Source organism: Trachurus trachurus (assembly GCF_905171665.1).
Source record: "Trachurus trachurus genome assembly, chromosome: 3".
NCBI lineage: Eukaryota > Metazoa > Chordata > Actinopteri > Carangiformes > Carangidae > Trachurus > Trachurus trachurus.
In genome coordinates this window covers 38,762,361-38,785,587 of record NC_139893.1, presented here as the reverse complement: position 1 = coordinate 38,785,587, position 23,227 = coordinate 38,762,361, and the positions used below count along the sequence as shown (strand labels likewise).

Here is a 23,227-nt window from a genome sequence, read left to right as displayed (position 1 = left end):
GAACAAACATCTCGCAGCAAATCTCCAGTTCCAGTTCTCCAAACCCTTCCTTGGCATGACGGTGAGTCGAAAATTGGTGAAATATCAATTATCGAAAAAAAAAAAAAGAACAAAAAAACCCCCCAAAAAACCAAACACAATCTGGTCTCAGTTTGTTTGTGGGTTAGGGTTAGCTTTTTTTTGAACTTTGTGTCTCAAATTCTTCTGATAGAAATACTCCACTCCACTGAAAACCTATTACTGCCTTTAATCATCTTGTTAGATTTGGGAAAAGCTCACAGAACCTTGAGTTGAGACAGATTCTGTCAAATTGTTTTTCTCCTTCTTGAGACATTTATCCTGCTTTAATTATTTGTGGGCTTCACTACTATAAAATAATAATAAAAAAATATCAAGTTAAAAAAATAAATCCTACGTTTTGTATGCACTGTTTTGAATGCACTCTCTCACTCCCCCACATATACAACAGGTCTGTCCATTCAAAATCAAAGAAAATGTTCAACAAAGTAACAAAATGTTAAATGAATTCTCCGTTCTGCAAGAAAGTGAGTTCTTTAAAGTATCAAGGACATGATGGAGGCTGAGTCTGAGCTGCTAATGACTTCTAGTAATAGACCAGCCATTAAAACCATCACATCACCATATGTAACAGGGTATGTACAGTAACTCCACTTGTGAAACGGTGCTTTGACGTACTGCTGTTCTTTTTCACTCATCAGCCACAATCGGCTGAGTTTATTAATGGCATCTATTGTAGGAACTTAAGCACAAAACATTTCATCAACACCCTGTCGAAGCAATTTATCTAAGTCACTTAACACATCGTGTCATGAGAAATCTGTTTCATTCATTGTTTGGCTCATTGTTGATCTTTGGCGTTACGTGCACATCATTAATGGTTTTCCTCTACGTTACCTAAACTGATCTCATTGGGCAATAAAATAAAATAATTTCCGTATATATTTTTTTGCTAAAGGGAAAGATTTGCTGGTGGATACAACAATTACTTCAATAAAAGAAGTGTTGGTTTCTACAGAGAGGAACAGTTACAGTGTGCAGTTTCTCTTACTCTTAATAGTTTCAAAAAGAAAATCAAATAACTGCTGAATGGGAGTAGAGACCTGCTTCAGCACTATTTCCTCTCCGACAGTTCATTCAGTGGCGCTCAATGTCAGGCATGACTGTGCAAATGGAAATAAAAGATATGCAACCGGGTTAAAAACCGGAGTAAAAAGGAAATAAACCCTGGTTCCTCCTGAAGAGTGTGAACAATAAATTGTTTGGTCAGTGAGCTTGAGAACCGAAGAAAGACGTGTCGATATTTCATTCCACTGTAATAACGCTGCAGCGCTGCTTCACACTCTCCACTACTGCAGGCTTCTTGTCGTCCACTCACTTTAACCAATGGTCTTGTGAGGTTTGGGTTACCAATGCTCTGGCTCAGGAGGTTAAAGGGATAGTAGCATTTTTTTTTAAAAGTGGGGCAGTAGAAGACTCTCTGCACTCCTCCCGTTAGCAACGCCAGCCCATAGCCCTGCCCAGAGATTTACAACATACAGTGTTGTGAACAGACCCAAAGAAACGGCCTATTTTCACGGCCTAAAAGAGGTTTTACCTGAAAAAAAAATACACAGTTCCATTGTTCGCTATAATATAATTTTTTCCAGCCCTTCAAAGTGCAGGAAAAACACAGTTTTTATTTGCACGTATCCCTCCGCCCAGGGTTAGCGCCCGCCGATCAGCAGTTGGTTAGGTCCAAATAAAAACTGTGTTTTTCCTGCACTTTGAAGGTAAATTAAAGTACTTAGGGGCTATTTGTAGATCATACAACCCCACTTTAAAAAAAATGCTACTATTCCTTTAAGACAAGTACGTTTTTAGTGGGGGAAACGTCGCTATTAAGAGTGACAACATAAGTTTGCTGAGGTAATAAATTACACCAGTGGAAAAAACAGGCACACACATGGGCAGTTACTCACAGGCAAAAACCTTAACATTCACTAGAGGGCTGTCAACAGTAAAGCACAAGACGGTAATTTGAGATGCCATCCTCGAGACAGATCACAACTCTGCCGGCGTGTTGCAGTCTTATGCTTTGAAGTCGTTTGCTGCCGCTGATCCTTTAAATCAGCAGCATTTATCTCCGTCCACCGGACCGGACCGCGATGCTCAATGCATTTCTGTGTACATGTGGGGACGAAGCTGGCAGATGGACACCCACATTAGGAAGAAAGCACAGACCTTTGCGCTTTTTTAGTTTTTTTGGATGCAGAGAATAATATTCAGTTCAAACAATGTGAGTTCCTCATTGTCTCGGCGCATGAGTGCTGTTAAATTAAGAAGTACTCACATGAAGTATTTAACATCTAGAGATTTTTTTTGTCCTTGTACATGAAGTCACTTGCTCCTGAAGACTTTGACAAAGATTCAGGATCAAACATCCAGGTCCGTTGAGGGGAGGGGGGGGGGGGGGGCAGCGGGGGGTCAGACGCGTCCCTGAGCCGGCTGAGCTCGTCTCTCCTCCAAGCAGCGACACACCCACATCGACACCACCTCCGCGTTACCGTCATTGTACTGTATGATGAAGGAATGTTCCTGAAAAGACACAATGAAAAAAAAAACTTTATTGTGTTCAAAATGTACATACATTCTCAAACAGGAAACTGTTGCATTCTTTTTTTTTTTTTTTTTTTTTCGACGACATTACTTTTCTTACAATAAAAATAGAAAATTAAATCTACAAGGCTTAGTACTGAATATGTAAAAAGCTATTTTAAATGTGTGAAAAGAATAAATAAATAAAAGGTATAACACAAGTTGAAGGCATTGTACTTATTGGGACTCTTCGCAAATAAACAAATTACATCGTATTGCAGTTTCCATCATACCATTAATTTGATCATTTCCATCTGCCAGTAAACTTAAGGAAAGAGACACAATGAGGTGGTTTTGGTAGAAAGTTAATACGTATCAGAATAAAGTTAGTCCTTAAGGGTTTTATCTGAAATGCCAAAATCTGAGCAGCTGAATTAAAAAAGTAATAAAGAGGTGACATTTCAAGATTAATATGGAATGATGATTTACTATTACTACTAAAATTCCACAAAAGAGGCAGATTTCTTCAATTTATCCTCGACTAATTTTAGATAATTGGATTTTAATTTGAAAACCAAATCCAAAAACATAAAATTAAGTAATAATCAACCCAAACTTCCAGGTAATTTAGGAATCACATCTTTGAATGTATTCAATGGCAAATGTTTTTGAGTTAAGTCACTCATCTTAAAATGTTGGAACAATGAATGCTCTATACTCAGAGAATGACCTTCAGAAGAAATGTCATCTATGGTAAAAAGAAAAAAAAAAGGAGCTATTTACCACAAGTTACTCATTAAAACAGCTATTAAAAAATCTTTATGCCTAATTCTGCAATCTTATTTTTATTATCAAACAGATTGGAGCCACAAACGTTATTACACCGTTGTGAGAAGTGTGTTGTTTAGTTCTATTTGTATAATTATTCTAAATCATGATTCAAGGAATAATAGTAAAAATACAAATAAACTAAATAGGAACGTCATTAAACCGTCTTAAATATTAATGTGCGCCAGATTTGGTTTTAAATGCCACACGTTTAAGTAATGGCTTGTCAGGGCGGTTTGTAGGAATAACATTGGAGTTTAATGTTCCACATGAGTCAAAACAGTTGTAAAATGTGATGAACGGTAGCAGGTGCACCAACAAATCATCTTTGTCAATCACTGAAAAATGATTTTCGACAAGAGAACGAAGACTTCACCTCGGCTGATTTTCATCGTTAGTGCCATTAATGAGCTGTAGAAAGCTCACCGACATGACAAGTGTGTGGACTGGGAGCTCATCCACTTAGTTAAGTGCTGCCAGTGTTCAACTTGTTACCGCTGCGGGACCCAAACAGAGATGTCACATGTGATCTCTCAATGACAACACTTCCAATCACCGGCCTCATCTGGACGACTCTGTGGAGCAGAGCGAGGGGCCACGGAGGTCACGGTGGGGGGGGGGAGTCAGAGGGCAGAGGGGAGGAGGCTGTAAATGAGACAAGTCAACTGAGGCTGACCATGAATTTTATTTGCGCTGTCTGGATGTCCAATTAGATGCAACAACCCTGCAGCTGGTCAGTTTAAATGAACTTGTCAACAGTGATTTCCACGACATCTGTCCTTAACAACAAGAGACGCTCGCTGCTGGACAGTGGACACTGTTAAAGGACAATTCCAGGCGAATTCAACTCGGGGCTGTATTTTCCTAACATTTTAGGTCTAAAAGAAGGAATCTGAAGATTTTCAGTTTAATTGCTCCTGTTTTGCGGTAGTTGTGTCCGTCCCCGCATCGCCACGGCAGCAATGAATGGGAGCGGATGCAAGTTCCGCTGCTTAGGCTGTTTACATCCCTCAAAGCCACAGACAGCGTCAGATGGCTCCTCAAACATGCACCGAGAAGTTTATTTACTTCAAGCAAGCCGACATGTTTGTAAAACTAGATCTAATTCAAAGTCTCCCAGAGTCTCGCGCGAGACCCAGTTGCCGTGCTCTGTGTGTTCAGGTGCAGTGGGAAAGCTCCCGTTTGTGTCATAAACACAGGAATATCAACTCTTGACTTGCTTCAAGTAAAAAAAACTTCTCGGCGCATGTTTGAGTAGCCATCTGATGCTGTCTGTGGAAAGAAATGTACACTTGAAGCAAGTCAAGATTGATATTCCTGTGTTTATGACACAAACGGTAGCTCCCACTGCACCTGAACACACCGAGCACAGCAACTTGGGTCTCGCGCGAGACTCCGGGAGACTTTGAATTAGATCTAGTTTTACAAACATGTCGGCTTGCTTGAAGTAAATAAACTTCTGGGTGCATGTTTGAGTCGCCATCTGACGCTGTCTGTGGAAAAAAAATGCGGCTTTGAGGGATGTAAACAGCCTAAGCAGCAGAACTTACATCCGCTCCCATTCATTGCTGCCGTGGCGATGCGGGGACAGACACAACTAGCGCAAAACAGGAGCAATTAAACTGAAAATCTTCAGATTCCTTCTTTTAGACCTAAAATGATAGGAAAATACACCCCGAGTTGAATTCGCCTGGAATTGTCCCTTAACAGGAGCTCAGCTCTGAGGAAGGAGGTCGGCCACAACTGAGCTGTTTGTGTGACAAAGACTTCTCCTTGTCTATTTTTGTTCACAATTTGGAACTCGAACAATAAATCATCTGGGATGTTGCAGTATATAGGCCGGATGGATCCCATCATTAACAGATGTATCAATATTATTGCCCATGTCAGCCTGGAACAAACTTCATCAGAAACAGTGTCACTGGAAGAGAACACAGAGTTTAATTTTAGCCGTGCTGGTGGCATGTCTCTGTTGATGCCAATGTCAGTCCAACACTTTGGTTCAGACTGAAATATCTCCACAACTCAGAGACAGATTGCCATGAAATCTGGCACCGGCACTCACCCCCCACTCACCCCCCCCCCCCCCCCCCCCCCCTCAGGATGAAGGTCTGTGTCCGGTCCTTTCTGTAACTTTCTGAAACTGTTGAGATGACATTCAGAGTGAAGAGAGAGAGGATCCAAACTACTCTGTAGCTCTTTTTCCTTTGCTATGTCTTATTCAGATAATTAAAGGTGTTAGCTACAAGTTGACGTGGCGTCACGCAACGCTCAACGTCATCACGTAAATTAGCGGGTTGACCTGGGTCTGGCGTTCCCACTGCAAGCCGTTCGGAGCCGAGCCGATTGAAGGCGATTTTAACCCGCATGGCTTGCGCGTGTCGATGCAGGTCGGTGCGCCTTTCCCAGGGATTTAAAGGGACAAGGAGGAGTTTTGGAAAAGCGAAGCGTTTTCACACTACATTTATGAGCCTCCACGCACCGTGAAATTCTTTGACCGGCGCAAGACAGACTCATGTTTTCATTCATCAAGAATTAAAGTCAGAGGTTGGAAGACGATCACATACCGTCGTAGTTCCGACCATAAACGGCGATTCGGCGGCGTTATTCTCACGACTCGCCACAAAACCGAAAGTAAAGAAACGCTGGTCGGCTCAACCAGCATTTCCACCACCACTAATAATAACAAAATAACCATAGAGACAAAACCATATATTTATCGAAAATGGGCCCATTAACAAGTGGTAACGTAGATTCATCCACATTAACGTGAGACTTTTTTATAACCAAATAGAAACTCCTCGTTGTCCCTTGAAGAGTCTAGCATTGCCAAAAATGGAAGTAGATGCTTCTCATTGGAGAGTGGCCAATATCTTTGCACAAATTAAATGATGTGCAAGAGACTGGTTGGGACCAGGCTAATTCAGAACAATGGCACTGTTGACCAAAACCAGTTCTGAGAGACCATAGACATAGGGCCACACAAACAAAATGGTAGGATAGGATAAAAAAGTATATTATGTGTAGGGCTGCCACGATTAGTCGACTAGTCACGACTACGTCGACTATTAAAATCGTTGACAACTAATTTAATAGTCGTTTTTTTTTAACTTCGTTTTTCTCTCAAAACGGCTCGGTACCTTCCACACACGCACCCGCCGCTGCAGCTGCCCACCACACACACGTGCACACATAGGTGTTCTCTCTCTTTTCTCTCTCTACCTGTCTTGTCCGTCATCAAGCGGCACCGATGTGGTCACGTAATGAGCGCTCATCTTAACGAGGAAGTCTTCTCTCCCGGGCCCCGCCGTAAATCTACGTCAATATTTAGCTTCTCATCACAGTCCGCACCTTGCAGAGTTTGAGCTGCACCTCAGTTTCACTTGTTTTCATTTGACAGTTTCACACAGAACTTTCTGGTGGAGTCTTTCTATGTTTCTCCTTCTGTGACAGTAAAAAGGGAACATTTACATTTTTTCAGACAAGACGATTGTCTTATAAACTATTCGATTTTTTTAACAGAACGACTATTATTTACACTGAGCACAAGTTATATTTGAATGATATGCCTACCAAAACCTTATTATTGTGAATAATTCCTTAGTTTCAGGTGTCTACTTCATTTTATTTAAATGTAGCTGTTTAATGCCAGAGACAAATGAAGGAAAGAAAAACCTAAAAAACCTTTAAGTATTTATTTTGGTGTTGTTTAGGCCAGTGCCTTATCCTTATTTTACTCAGCTGTTTGCACTTTATGCTACAGTTAAAGCTGCATATTTCATTAAAAGTTTAATGAACTATCATCTTAATTGTCTATATTTTTAGTTAGCATATACCTTAAACACTTCAAGCTGAAAGCTAATGATGGTATATAAGAGCAGCTGCATGCTGGTGCGATAAGCTGTATGTTTTACATTCAATTTATGTATGATCCGATTAGTCGACTAATCGAAAAAAATTGTCAGTGACTAGTCGACTATCAAAATAATCGTTTGTGGCAGCCCTAATTATGTGTTAAAGCAGAAGTAAGTGATCCGGTGGTTTTGGCTAACTTCCTGTCAGCCGATGGAGTTAGCAGTCCCCGCCCTCGTTCCTACGTCACCACATTCACGCGCATCCCTTGGCTGCACACACAGAGAGGACCGCCCCTTTATGCCATTCTCTCTCCTCATTGGATAAAGGTTGTAGGATACAAGGAAAGTTTTCTCCTCGGCTTACAGCAGAGCAGAGTGACTGACAGACCCGTGTTTCAGACCAAACACTCTATAGAAGTGATTGCTGTCGGAAGATAGAACTATTTAAGACTTATATCAACACAAACATTCTGCTTACTTCTGCTTTAATGTGAATAGAACTTACTGGTCACCTAGAAGTTCATGTGACCAGCTGTCACTCATGGTGAACACATTCAAGGACTAACACTACATTACTGTAAGTACTTTTCTGTTCATTTAAACATGAACACAAACCGTTCACAATGATTTCTGTTCTTTGCAGAGCTGGAGGTCTGTGAGTAAACACGCTAATCACGAATAAAATCCTCCTCTCACCATAGCGGCGTTACTACTGTAGCTTGACTCAAATTGGAGGCGGAAGGCGACTCCAAGGTGAGCAGTGTTGTTGTCAGCTCTTTCATCTGCGGTCAGGTAACGTTAAATATCCCCGAGCAGCAGCCAAACTGGTGCAGACAATGTAAGATTAGTAACAAAGTAGGACAGACTGGTGGTGACGGTCCACTTTGTTCCTCCGGAGATCACTTGTGTCTATTTGTGGTCACACTGAAGACTGTGGATATGAAAAGAAAGCATGTGAGGAACGCTGAATGTTGTTGGTAAGTTTTTTGTCGTGTCATGATTCCTATCCAATCAGCTCGCTTCGACTTTGTTGTCCTTTCTTTCCCCAGTTTAGATTCTGAACCTCCGACTGCCACATGGGTCGTCTGATGTGATGGTGTATCTCAAAGAAAAACACTTTTCACTGGGCTCTAATCCTGCACAAACTGTAAAGATTGTGAAGGACTGGGGGGAGCCCCATCAATCCTGTTGTCCTTCTAATGGGCAGCTGGGGTTAACACAGTCTGAGGTTAATTACTCTCATATCAGTGGAAGCGCGTGTGTGTGTGTGTGTGTGTGTGTGTGTGTGTGTGTGAGTATGCCACGGGTGGAGTGGACGCTCCTGGGCGCCCCTATGTGCTGAATACCCATCTCATCAATCATTCCTCCTTGCCTCAGTAGAGAGGGAGTGGTACAGAAATAAAGAAGGAGGTTCCTGAGTGATGTTTTTAAAATCCAACTCTCCACCTCTGCTCCAGAGATTAACCCCGGCAGGACGGAGACATCCGCTGGACTCTGACCTGGATGAAGGTGTGCGTCTCCTCATCCCACACTCACACACTGTACATACACAGGACATTTTAGAGGCACAGCATCTAAGTTTTTTGTCCAAGGCGATGTCCAACACCTCCACACCAGAGCAGTAGAAGAGAAAGTCACAGTCGTATATTACAAGTTGCCACCTGCTTGCAGATATGATGGTATCACATCTATGATTAAAGTTATGCCTGATCTCCTTCCACCCAACATACAATTAATGGCTGCTACATGGAAGCATGTTTATGGATTAGCCTTAAAGGGATAGTTCCAACATTTTGGCAAATTGGCCTATTGCCATAATCCCTATGGTTTTAGGAGTAGGTTTGTTACCTTTAATTGTTGGTGCAAGCTATTTTTAGAACAGCGGAGCAGAGCCGTGAGCTGCTCAGAGCTACACTACGGAGGCTAATGGGATTTCTTGGTTTCCCTCATAAATCTCATCAAATACAAAATTCAACAACTCCACAATGCTCTGGTGGACAAGTTGTGACCTGCACATTCACCACGCTATGAGATAATAACGGAACTTTATGAGACAGAGCTGTTTTCCAAGTAAATTCATGCAAAACCGCTGGTGCGCATTCCCGTCGGGGGCAGTTTTTCGACAAGCAGTCCCTGCATTTGCCTAGAAAACAACTTTGTCTCGTAATGTTCTGTTAGGGCCGTGATGTACTTGCTACAGACAACACGAACTTTGAGATTTTTTGGTAAATATAAAGTGCGTTACAAATAAAATTATTATTATTATTATTATGAATGTGAGCGCATCATGGCTGCCACGCGTTACCTGCTTTTGTTTGATGCGTCGGCCGTGACCCAACACACATCTTGACGTGAGGTGAATGAACATGGTGACGAGATCAGAACAGACAGTTGCTGTCGGAGCAATGGTGGAAACTTTTGAAGAGAGGCTGACAGACCTGGTGCGAAACTTGATGTTTCCGTGCCATTACATAGTGACAGGCATGCCTGTCAATATAGTTGGTGACAGATTGGTGGGGCTTTTCACAATTTCCGGGTTATATTTCTGTTGGTGGTGAATGTGCAGGTCACAACTTGTCCACCAGAGCGTTGTGGAGTTGTTGGATTGTGTGTTTGATGAGTTTGATGAGGGAAACCAAGAAATTCCATGAGCCTCCGTAGTGTAGCTCTGAGCAGCTCACGGCTCTGCTCCGCCATTCTAAAAATAGCTTGCACCAACAATTAAAGGTAACGAACCTACTGCTAAAACTATAGGGATTATGGCAATGGGCCGATTTGCCAAAACGTTGAACTATCCCTTTAAAATGACTAAGATAAAATCAGAAAGCACAGAACAGAGACAGCAAAACTAAACACTCTTCACTTACTAGATCACATGTGCACTGCACATGACTGTGTTCTATGTCGTGTCACTGAAGCCCGGCGTACATTTGAGCCCGTTTTTGACCCGATTTCTAATTATATTAATTTATATTAATTTCTTCTATATAATTATTTCAAATACATATTTTAATGAGCTGGTCTCAAAGACAATACATAATCTTGGATCTTGGGGGGGGGGGGGGGGGGGGGGGGGCGTGTTGAGCAGAGGCTACAGCCCTCACTGCAGCCGCTACCCTTGATTCCCCCGGTGGCCCTTTGCTGAGTCTCCCTCCGCCAGTTGTCTCTCTCAACTGTCAGTTGACTGTTGTGTCTCTCAACTGTCCTATCAATTAGAGGCAAAAAGCCCCAAAAAATACTGGAAAAAAAGAGAAGAATCTTGAATCCTGATTGACAGAAAGCTTTAGAACAGTTACTAAATGGACACTGATCAGGAATGAGCTTTCAATCTAAACTTTTATGCCGACACGTACCAGAAGCTTTGGACTGAAATAAGTCATTACAGTGCTCAGAAACAAAGAAATTTAATTATCCGTCATGTACATTACCATGACAACTGTGGAAATCTCCAGTGGCTTTCAATCATGTGATTTGATTGAAATTTTCCAGAACAGCTACTAAACGGACCCTGTGTTGAGTTTGCTTTTGTTAAAGTGAAAATTAATTATTCATGGTTCTTTTTTTTCCTAATTGTGGTTAGTTACTACATTAAAAAACTGCACAAAAACGCACACAATATGTGTCACACAATCAGGATCCAAGACAAATGACAAAAAATGAAGCAGGTTTTAGGGACTGGACACATTTAAATGCTGTGGAGCAGAGAGATGCTGATCTTTACATAGCATAGATCTGTGTTATGAAAACACATGTGGAACAAAACACATATCTAAATTATTATTTTTTTCCGAATCTCCGAATGGCCCCATCCCCCAAAATACAAGACCACAAAGCATGAAAAAAGTGTTTAAACGGATAGTTCACTCAAAATTGAAATGTCACTCATTATCTCCTCCCCCTCATGTGGACTAAGGGCTGGGAGAAGTTTCAGAGTCCTCCGTGGCTTCTCTGAGTTGCAGGGGGTCTCGGCGTAGCAGTGCATGTCCATATAACGGTTGCAAATGGATACCAACTGTCTTCGTAACAAAAAGACACACCAAAAAACATCCAAATACCTCCATGCTGCTCGTATGTAATGTCCGTCTTGTATTGAAGCCCCGAAATGCGAAATTGTCCTGAAAAAAATTAAATAAGTCTATATTTCAAGCTTGTTTGTAGCTGAAGCTCCTCTTCCCGGTTCGTCAAATTTGGACGAACCAGGGTCTGTCCTCTTCCCAGTTCGTCCAAATTTGATGAACCAGGAAGAGGAGCTTCGAGAAGCTTCCGCTACAAAACAAGCTTGAAATATAGACTTATTTAATTTTTTTCGGGACAATTTCGCATTTCGGGGCTTCAATACAAGAAGGACATTACATACGAGCAGCATGGAGGTATTTGGATGTTTTTTGGTGTGTCTTTTTGTTACGAAGACAGTTGGTATCCATTTGCAACCGTTATATGGACATGCACTGCTACGCCGAGACCCCCTGTAACTCAGAGAAGCCACGGAGGACTCTGAAACTTCTCCCAGCCCTTAGTCCACATGAGGGGGAGGAGATAATGAGTGACATTTCAATCTTGGGTGAACTATCCCTTTAAGACTGTGTGGGGGGTGCACACACACGACACATACACACACCATGGTATTGAATATATTACGCATACATCCTCTATCTCTCACAATCACCTAATAATTACATGTCCTGCAACTTGAATGACGTTTGAAAGCTGTAAGGGAGGAGCTCTAAACACAGTGAATAACTACTCCTCGTTAGGTCACTGAAGGTGTTCTCACTTCCTCCTGTAGCAGCGAGTGGACAGAGGTGAGTCGGGGGAAGGACTCATTTAAAAGTTACATTAATCACCGTCTGGCCACATCAGAACGGGATAATCACCTGCAACTACTCGGCTCAAATAGAAACGGCTTAAACCCAGGGGAAATTCTACCTAACTGTTTAATTGTTTGAAACCTTTGAAGGGTCCATTTAATCTAAGATTAATTTATGCGATTTTAAATAACACCATGTATGATTAATACCCTCAGAAGAAATTAAAAGCAGTTTGAGGCAATTATAATAAGAGACTGGTCATCACCTCATTAGAATAATGTTGGAGGAAACATGGTGTGTGTGTGTGTGTGTGTGTGGCAGTGTGTGTGTGTATGAGAGAGACCGAGAGAAGGGTGAAGAGGTAGATAGAATAACTAGGGCTTTACAGATTTGCATGCTAATCACCAGCTCCCTCTGGAAACTAGCTGGCATTGGTTGCTATGTGTATGAGTATACACTTTGGGAGATCTTAGTGCACAGGGAATGTCGGGAAAAGAGAATTATAATGCTGTTTCTCCTCTAGATGTAATGATCCAGGTATCCACGTGTCCATTTATCAAAGCGACCTGTTGCTTTCAGGACTGTGCATAGGCTGGCTGTTCTCCAGATATAGACAAACCACAATATTATGGCTCATTGTCAGCCACCAACACAGAGAGAAGCAGAACAAAAAGAACAACAGCCAGGAAGAGTCAACTGGACTCTATAATTCTTATTGGATGGTCAAATAGTTCTGGACCCCAACAACACATTTTCCCTAAACCCAGAGTTCCTACACATTTGAAATGTCCAAATTCCACACTTTTTCCTGACCCAAATTTCCAGACTTCTCAGAAAAAAACTCAAATAATTTGTGATAGACAAGTAAATAGATAGCATAACATAAAACAATCTTTTGTTTTCATTATTCTGAATGTGTATGCCAGTATTAGGGACTGCAGATGTAAATTAACTACACTGTTAACTGCTAATCTGGCATATTTACTATTGTACTGTACATAAATATGCACTGTCCCTATTCAAATAAAGGTATTATTATTATAATGCAACCAAATACTTATAACGCATACAATAACCCAAATAACTCCAGATAAGACCAAACCAAGATAAGTATAAAGATAAATATAATTCCATACAATAGTTAGTTTCCATTTTCCATACATTTCCAGACCTGGAAATGTATAAAATCAAATTCCATACTTTCCATACTTGCATAAACCAATGTGACTGTAATGTGCACAGGGATCCTTCACTCTCCAGCTCTCTTTTTATCCGCTACACCACAGTTTGTGGCACATTTCATGTCAACGACAAACTGCAAAATTGTGTGTCTTCCAGGAAAACTGTCTAAAATTGTGCACTTCTATCCTCACATGTAAACGTACTACTACTCGCCTTAAAAGTGCGACATGACCCAGTTCTGACAGACCATAAACCAGCCCTAGGAGCATCATCATTCACACACCTAGGTTTACTCATCAACCATGTATAAAAAAGATAAAATACAAAATGTTTTTGGTAAAAAGTTTGTTTAAGATAAAATATTTGTTAGGCCAAACCAAGGATTTTGGCTCAACAAAAAACATGATACATTGATTTCTTTGTTATGTGGAGTCCAGGTATCATTCAAAATGATGTAATTGAACAGTTGCACAGTAATACCAAACTGTAGTTCGAGTAACATTTAGACATTTGACATTCAGAGAGTGCAAACTGCTTCCAAAGTTTGAGATCCACAATAACTAAAACTCAAGTACGACACCAAGCAAAGAAAAACTAACAAACAAACCAAAAAAACTACATGATTAGATGTGTAATGTGACATCCTCAGGAATTCTTTCACTAAAATACCAGGGTATAATCAAAAATGTGAAAAATGTGAAAGGCAGGAATGTAAGAGCACCTCCATCACTGCCGAAGAATTCAGGCAGTTCAGGAAACGGAAGAGGAGGCTGAATGAACGGCTCCATCTGCTGCTTTCTTTATCCAAATTAAAAAGCACAATGGCGGTTATCTTGTCGACTGCGTGCCTCATCTCATACATGTCCGCCTCGACAAAGTGGTGTCACAAAGTCAGTCAACAGGGACGTTTCTCCGGAGATGCAGGATTTTGGCTCAGATGTACAGCAAAATACGAAAAACCGACAAACACGAAGAAGAAAAACACAAAGACAAAAAAAACAAGGAAAAACCTCTGACTGCAGGTTATGAGTGGTTTTCATATGTCTTTATGTCTCCTGATTTAATGAATGGATGGAATTCAATGGCATTCAATGAAGGAGTAACCTAATAAACTGTGCATGCCATGGTTTATAGGACAGAGCGTGTTAATATTAACTAGTCAGAGGATGTTAATATCCACCACCGTTTTTTGTGTAGCACTGTAAATGGTCAAAACACTGTGTGTGCTTGTGTGTGTTTAAGTTGAATCTAGAATTGGGTAAAATTCAGAGACAGGAGGGGTTCCTTTGTGGAAAAACCCAGGGGCTCATCTGGTGTCTCCAGGGTTGAAAAGGGGCAACGAAATGTGTGTGTGTGTGTGTGTGTGTGTGTGTGTGTGTGCATATGAATAGAGGAGCAGAATAGGAGGGCTGCGCTGACAAGGGTGCTAAAAGGCTGTTTGAAGGCTGCTGGCTGGGGAGTGAGGGATGATGAGGGGAGAGAGAGGAGGAGGGAGGGAGGGGGAATGAAATGTCCATCAAATCACAATCAACCAGTATACGGTTGTGAGGATCATCGCACTTTATCTTCTTTCCTACACATAAACATACGATTCACAACTAAAACAATGTTGCACCGTTTGCATTTGCTTCTACAAATGAACTTGTTTTCTTACACTAAATATAATTAAAGGGATAGTTCACCCAAAATTCAAATTTCACTCATTATCTACTCCCCCTCATGTCGACTAAGAGCTGCGAGAATTCCTCCGTTCCTTCTCTGAGTTACGGGGGGGTCCGCGCAGCAGTATTTGTCCATATAATGGTTGTCAATGGATACCAACTTTCTTCGTCCAAAAAGACACACCAAAAAACATCCAGATACCTCCATACTGCTCGTCTGTAATGTCCCTCTTGTATTGAAGCCCCGACATGAGAAATTGTTCCGCCGGTACACAGGAAGAGCAGTGAACTGAGACACTGGGAGCTTCCGCTACAAACAAGCTTAAAATATAGATTCATTTAATTTTTTTCGGAACAATTTCTCATGTCGGGGCTTCAATACAAGAGGGACATTACAGACGAGCAGTATGGAGGTATTTGGATGTTTTTTAGTGTCTTTTTGGACGAAGAAAGTTGGTATCCATTGACAACCATTATATGGACAAATACTGCTGCGCGGACCCCCCCGTAACTCAGAGAAGGAACGGAGGACTCTGAAAATTCTCACAGCTCTTAATCGACATGAGGGTGAGTAGGTAATGAGTGAAATTTGAATTTTGGGTGAACTATCCCTTTAACGAAGCAGACAGAACAGGCTTTGTGTTTAAGAGAAAAAAATACGGCCTGTTTACAACAAAAAGCAAGAAACTTCAGACAGGACAGGTCATCACCAAATACCTGCAGCTACCGTCCTGGGAGCGGGCCAATGGAAAGTCTCCTCAACTGACCAACGTCATGAGCTTATGATGACAGGATAGGGTGTCCACAATGAAAGATGCATAAGTATGAGGAGAGAAAACACACCCTCACTTTCCTCTCTGATGGCTCATCATGTCATTCTTTACAAAAGAAGGGATGGAAGAAATGGGGAAGAAAGATCTCTGAGTGATACAAGAGAAGACACAGCCAGACAGAGCTCAGTTAGAGATTTCATCTTGATTAATTAGAGTCCAACTAACTGACAGACAGATTATGAATCATGGTGTAAACCATCTGCGCTCGGATCAACTCGGTGCTTCCGCTGGTGTTAAAGCTTTTTGGGTTAGGTATCAATTTACAAGGCACTGAGTGCTACACACTCTGCACCACAACACTACAATACAGAGGGAGAGCACAGTAATGGGTGATTCCTAACACTAAAAACTACCACAGATTGTAAGAGCCATAATGTATGAAGTTAATATTAAGTTTTGAATAAATAGATATTTGAATAAGTATAATATATCGTTTTGAAATTCATATATTATATTTTTAGTGTTTGTACTTAAATGATGTCACATGCAGTCCAAGTAGGTTTTGGATAGAGCTGCAGCAGGAATGGGAGCAAACATTTTTCTGCCGTATCATGAGGATGTAGTTGACTTTTTTCTTTAAGTAAACCTTCAGTTTGAAATGGTTTACATCTCCTGTTTTCATTTGTGAATGAAAACAGGAGATAGATAGGAGGTACCTTTCCTGCAGCATATAAGTTGCTTTTGACACTATAAGGAAAGCCACAACACAAATAATCTAAATTTCCAATGGCCACTTTCCATGTCCTACCTACAGTAAGTTGTGCATGCTTAAATTGACTGACTGACAAACACGTGCACGTGCAACAATTTAGATATGGGATTCTTCAGAAAGGGAAGTCGGCTTCTTTTGTGTTGCTTCGGTTTGACACTGAAAGTACAGAGTTTTTGACAATACCACGTATGACTTGTTGCTGTGTGAACACATGGTTACACACTTTGCTGCAGCTGGTTTCCAGCCTTATACTGGCTGAAATAAAAGGAAAAGTGTGCTGCAAAAGAAACGGAGAAGACCTCAATGCAGTGCAGTACAGTGACTGTACTCAATGCATAATAACGCATCAATACTTTAGCATTAGGAGGCTGTTTTTTGTATTTGTATTTTTTGTAAGAAACAGTGTTTTACATGTTCTCATAGCTCAATAGGGTTCGTTGTACGGCTGTCAATCTCCCCCCCAAATCAGATTTGAATTTCTAAAGTTTCTTATGTTAAATATTCAAATTATATTCAAATTTTTTATGTTTTTGTTTTTAGCTCATTAAATACACCTATACCAGCTTATTATTACATCCCACGTCCACAAAAGGGCATTCCAACCAAATCTGTTATGTAACATTTGCAACACACTCAAGTTTTACCAACTCAATTAAGTAGTGGTGCAATGGATCACAGCTGATCCGTGATCTGTTCTGATTGCTCTCCACGGATCAGTACACAAGTGATCCTCGGATCGATCGATGAAAAAAAAAGATGTGCGTGTAGTGTAGGTGCGCCGCCCCAGCCGAATAAACGGGCAATTTAAAAAACTCTGCTCGTAAATTTGAAGCTGCAGCTCTACGTCGTGCACAACAACACAATTGTTTGTTTTATTAACATGTTTACTACCCCGAATGTCGCGACACACAACGTTAATTTGCGTCGTTGTGGAAGGCACATGTTTGAAAGTGAGTTTCCACCTTCGAATGTTCTCATTTTGAAAATAATCCGAATTCTGTTCGAATAGCGAAGTTCACTCTGACAGCCCTAGTTCGTTGTGTCTAAGAACTGCAATTCTTATTAGCTTTTATATCTCAGGCACCTAGTGATGCTTCTGAAGAAGATGGGAGAATACTACAATCCAAACATGTCAAGGTATCAAGAAGAACACGTTGTCTGACACATAAGAAGTATTACATTTTCTCATCTTAAAGGATAATTCCGGTAATTTTTGGCCCCTAAATCTAAAAAACACTGGGTGACCATCAGGACAACGATTTAGGGGTCAAAAATGACCGGAATTATCCTTTAATCCTCATCTGACGTGACAAGATCAGACCATCTTACTGGCATCCTTCCCCCTGCACTGGTTCCCCCTTGATTTCATGCCAGTAATATAATATGATGCCAAGAAAAAAGGTTTGCCTTTACCTTTAGTTGGGTAAAAAATGATAAGGTTGTGAGTGGGATTGATAGTTTGAGCTATAAGCGTTCAGTGTAAGTCGTTGTAACAGTCTGCGTCAAGCTTCAGGGACAGAACCCATCAAGAGCAAGCATGCAATCAAACAGCAGCCCTTTAAAGAGCCTCTAATAGGATAAAATCCCTGTGACAATAATGACGTCAATAAAAGCTATACCAGTGATTAGAGGAACCACACGCTGAAACCTGATGAGCAAACAAGCTTTACTAGGTGAGTCTGTATGCTCATAAAATCACATTATTTTCTCAGTGTCTACACTATTGTGTGATTTCCACGCATTACCTTCCAGGAGAAATGAGTTGCTGGGATCAAAACCGAGAGCAAATGGCAGCACTTTCTGTACAGCACGGGGAGAGGAGAGAAGGGGAGCTGTGTCTGGCTGCATTAACATACAGATAGAATAGGTAAAGAGTTTTAATGTACTCAGGAGGCTGGGGGAATGGGAGAGTGGAGAGAGAGAGAGGTGGAGGAAAGAGGGAATGAGGAGGAGAGAAAGACAATCAGCAGGCTGGTGCCACAAAGGCAGGCATCCATGACCTTACATCAGTTCATCACAGGCAGAGGGAGAAATGAAAAGGCCTACAGGAGGACAAAAATATAGGTAAGGGAAAGAGAGGGAGCGAGAGGGCTGAGGAAAAGAGGGAGTCGGAAAAAAGACAAAACTGTGAACATTTGAAAAACAGCACACAATGAATATGAAAAAAGTGGGGCGAGCTGCCGCAGCTCCAGTCCACAACACAGATTCAAAGAATCTTTAATAAAACTATGCAAAGACACATCTGTTTAGGAGGGTATCCAAATGGAAAGAGGTTTTTTTTGTCTCGGTTCATAGCTTAACTCACTAAGAAATGAGGATTTGTACTGCACCACATGGTCAAGGCTTCCTTTATTGTACTTTTCTTCAGAATTGTTCTTAAATAGTTCCTCTGACATTAAAGAAATGAATATATATGTATGGTACAGAATTACAAAATATTCACGCTGTAGCGATGAAGTAGTGGATAGCTGAGAGAACCAGGGCTCTGAATTAATTGTATTCATATCCTAGAGGATAAATTGACTATTCACAGGAGGAAGTTTAATATTGTCTGTTAAGTATTGGCAATGGATGCTTGAAGAAACCTTTGTCCTTGAATAATTCTGTGTCTGAATGAAGCTTTGGTTGTTAAACCAACTAAGTATTGAAGGACACAGGAATACACTGTGAAAAAGAGCTCATAATTCAGACTCCTCAACAATGATCATATTCTTGTTTGAGGTATGAGTACATTAGCAGCTGTGAAACACGTCGGGCAAACAGCCAGACTGAGACAAAGGCTGATTGATTTTTCAGTCAAACTAAAGACGGCATCATCTCCACTACAGAAATGATACAGACTGACACGCTAAAGTGACTGCAGTCAGAGGTGTCGCTCAACACTTCAGTGTAAGCTGCGTTAAAACAAAGGTCGACAAGTCACAAAAAAACTGAGCAGCAATGCTGCTAAAAACAACGAGATGAACTTCTTCCACTTTTGTCTAGAGGCGAGGAATTCCCAGTGAGTGTCTCAACAATATTTCCTGTTACTCCTCTTTTCGTGGTGTGAGACTGAGAACACGGAATCTGTTAGCAGCTCTGCATTTACACCCTCCAGTCCTCACTCTCCTCACAACACAAACCTTCACCCCTCTGGTCTCCGTGGACCCAGCCGTCGCTGTCCTTGGCGCTGACATAGAAACCAGAGTGCGGAGCAGCTCTTAAAAGGCAGTTTGTGCTGTGGCCTAGTAATGCTAATGCCAGAACAACAAAAAATGGTCAAGATCCTAAACTCTGGCACACGCTGGGGCAGGGAGGTTTGGAAGGGCTGGAACTTATGGCCCCTTTCTATTACAGTTACAGCTCGACTGCACTCCATTTGTTCATTTTTCATTACAAACACATGAGGACTTCATAGTGCCTCCTCAACACGGCTGCACCGGCCGCTCCGTCTTGCTCTCTTTTTTGGATCCTCTCCTCAGCCACCAAACATAGTCGTCTGCACCTGGTTGACGGACCACGGTGCGGTTTTCCACACAGCAGCTGTTTAAAGGACAATTCCAGGCGAATTCAACTCGGGGGTGTATTTTCCTATAATTTTAGGTCTAAAAGAAGGAATCTGAAGATTTTCAGTTTAATCGCTCCTGTTTTGCGGTAGTTGTGTCTGTCCCCGCATCGCCACGGCAGCAATGAATGGGAGCGGATGCAAGTTCTGCTGCTTAGGCTGTTTCCAGCCCTCAAAGCCGCATTTTTTCTCCACAGACAGCGTCAGACGGCGACTCAAACATGCACCGAGAAGTTTATTTACTTCAAGCAAGCCGACATGTTTGTAAAACTAGATCTAATTCAAAGTCTCCCAGAGTCTCGCGCAAGACCCAGTTGCCGTGCGCGGTGTGTTCAGGTGCAGTCAGAAAGCTCCCGTTTGTGTCATAAACACAGGAATATCAACTCTTGACTTGCTTCAAATAAAAAAAACTTCTCGGCGCATGTTTGAGTCGCCACCTGACGCTGTCTGTGGGAAAAAATGTACACTTGAAGCAAGTAAAGAGTTGATATTCCTGTGTTTATGACACAAACGGTAGCTCCTACTGCACATGAACACACCGTGCACTGACACTTTGGTCTTGCGCGAGACTCTGGGAGACTTTGAATTAGATCTAGTTTTACAAACATGTCGGCTTGCTTGAAGTAAATAAACTTCTCGTGCATGTTTGAGTCGTCATCTGACGCTGTCTGTGGAAAAAAATTGCGGCTTTGAGGGATGTAAACAGCCTAAGCAGCAGAACTTGCATCAGCTCCCATTCATTGCTGCCGTGGCGATGCAGGGACAGACGCAACCACCGCAAAACAGGAGCAATTAAACTGAAAATCTTCAGAATCCTTCTTTTAGACCTAAAATGTTAGGAAAATACACCCCCGAGTTGAATTTGCCCGGAATTGTCCTTTAACTTGTGTGAAAGAATAAAAACAATGGCAGCACAGATCGGTGGGCGCTGCTGCCAGTGTGTTTTTAAAAATAGCAGGTTTGATTCTTGTGTTGGATGTCGCACTCATGACTCTTCCAGTGACGACACTCTCTGGCCAATCAGTGGCCGGCAATTGGTCACATTTTAGTAGCGACGCAGCTCGCTTTGAACCCCGGCTGAGTGGTTACCAAAAAAAAGAAGAAAAAAAAAAATTCTATTTTACCTACCATATGAGACAAAATTTTAATATAAAGTATTTTACAGGTCACAAACAGTACGTGACAAGAAGTATGCACTGAGTGTCATTCTAGTTGTGTTAAGGCGGCTTCCACTGCACGACTATTCGTCTGTTCACATCTCAAACTGCAGGAGCGAACCCTCTTCAGTCCTACGTCTCAGATCAGTCTCAGACCCCCACTCATTGCACGTCATTCTACGATTGCTCTCCACCACCATTACCCTACGATGCTGCTGAGATTTGTGCTGCTCTATAATTGCTCGATTGTAAACCTCAAATTGACATTGGTTCCTGATGTTGGTTCCTATAGCGGAGTGAGTCCACGGTGGAAGATCAGACCGACAAACACACAGACAGACAGACAGCGTGCATCACCTCCAAGGACGGTGCTGCTGAAAAAAAAGAAAAAAAAGAAAAAGAGAATGGCGCTACTCTCTCCAGCCAGCTGACGTGTAGCTCACCTGCAGCTGTCAGAGGAGCCTCGCTAGTTCTCTCTCTAGCCTGCACTTTGTTAAAAGAGTTCAACATGCCATCTTCGGTATAGCTCCAGCTGACCAACATATTATCAATAAGCATAAGGACATTATAGCATTTGCTACTTTGCTTGCCCGCCGAAGGATTTTGTTGCACTGGAAATCCCCCAAACCACCCAGCACCTCCTTATGGATGAGTGACCTTATGCTCCATTTAAGTCTTGAAAAGATCAAATACACACTTAGAGGGTCGAAAAACCTATTTTATTCCACCTGGAGCCCAGTAATGTCTTTCATAAACAAACTTAAAACTCTCCCCGACAACTCATGAATCCACTGGTACTACATCCTGAAGGGTGATGCATGATGTTGCACAGCAAACACAGCCTCCTCATTTATTCTCAAACTTGACTGTCAAATTACCTACTTCCACTTTTTTCTTTTCTTTCTGTTAATTTCTTCATACATGTTGAATGATACCTTTACCTGTCAAGATCATAACCTTTATTTACTTATTTAATTCCCTTAAAATGGGATGCACTGGATGTTGTAGGGGGGGATGGGTTGGGTGGGGGGTGTTTGTTTGTATATGTGTTCTGAGAAAAATCAAAAATATTGTCTTTTTATATTACTGTCTCTTTGTACCTTGTTTTCAATAAAAAGATAGTTGAAAAAAAAAGAGTTCAACAAGTGAAGATCTAACTACCATCTGCACACCGGTCAGCTGAGCCAGAGCACAGTGGACGTGGCTGGTGTGTAGGCTTGCTATTTTATACTGTAACAGCAAGAAAAAAATAATGGTCTTCAATTGCTGATTGTCTGATAGTGTGTGTACATTTGTCGGGCTGATCTTCCATCACGGACTACGCTGCATTACTGATCATCACCCGGTCACCCTGTCTGTCACAGCTGTGGTCCAACTTCAGCTTGTCACTCCCCTGTCCCTCCTCTCTCTGTCTGCCCGTTCTAACTCCTTCTGACAAAGTTCAGCATCACATTCAGGTTCATAAAGGCTCTGTGCTCTGTGCTAAAACAATCTGTCATGGCAAAAACTTGTTGTATGTGCAGAATCGTGACGTAGGACCCCATACATTGTCCGTCACGACGAAAAATTTTCTGGCATGTCAGAAATTTGTCGGGAGGTCGGCGACTCGTCTTTAGGACGTCGGGACGTGACGCAGAGCCTCACTAACCATACGTCCCGATAAATGCTCACGACCCCACGATCCCTCTACGATTATGCAAATTATGCTGCGACTCGTCTGGGACGACAAAATCGTGGCAAAATCGTACAGTGTAAGCCCGCCTTTAAAGAGGAACTATGCAAGTCTGGTCGCTTTTCCTCTGTTTTGCTAACCCTCCACCTGGCCATGTGCATTTGTTTTTAATGAAGCTGGCGAAAAATCAATCCATGGAGCGGTGGATAACGTTATATAACACACACAATGTTACGACGTGTATATTTGTGTAGTCCTAACTGTCATAAACAGAAGATTGCCGGTTACAGAGTGCATTTGCAGAGACGAGAGCTGGGACAGTGGGGCGATGGCCAGCTACTACACTGATGTTGCAAGGTTGGTTTTCAGCCATGAGACGCC

General features: G+C 41.8%; 1 protein-coding gene across 1 annotated transcript in view; it reads right to left on the bottom strand.

Annotated features, from left to right (window-relative positions):
• Positions 1-2,463: 2,463 nt before the first annotated feature.
• Positions 2,464-23,227, bottom strand: part of map2k5 (mitogen-activated protein kinase kinase 5) — an 84,102-nt gene continuing 63,338 nt past the window's right edge. Inside the window, exon 22 of the mRNA XM_083997540.1 lies at positions 2,464-2,595. Coding sequence (XP_083853666.1) covers positions 2,485-2,595 — 111 coding nt within the window. The 3' untranslated portion in view covers positions 2,464-2,484. The remainder of the gene's footprint in view (positions 2,596-23,227) is intronic.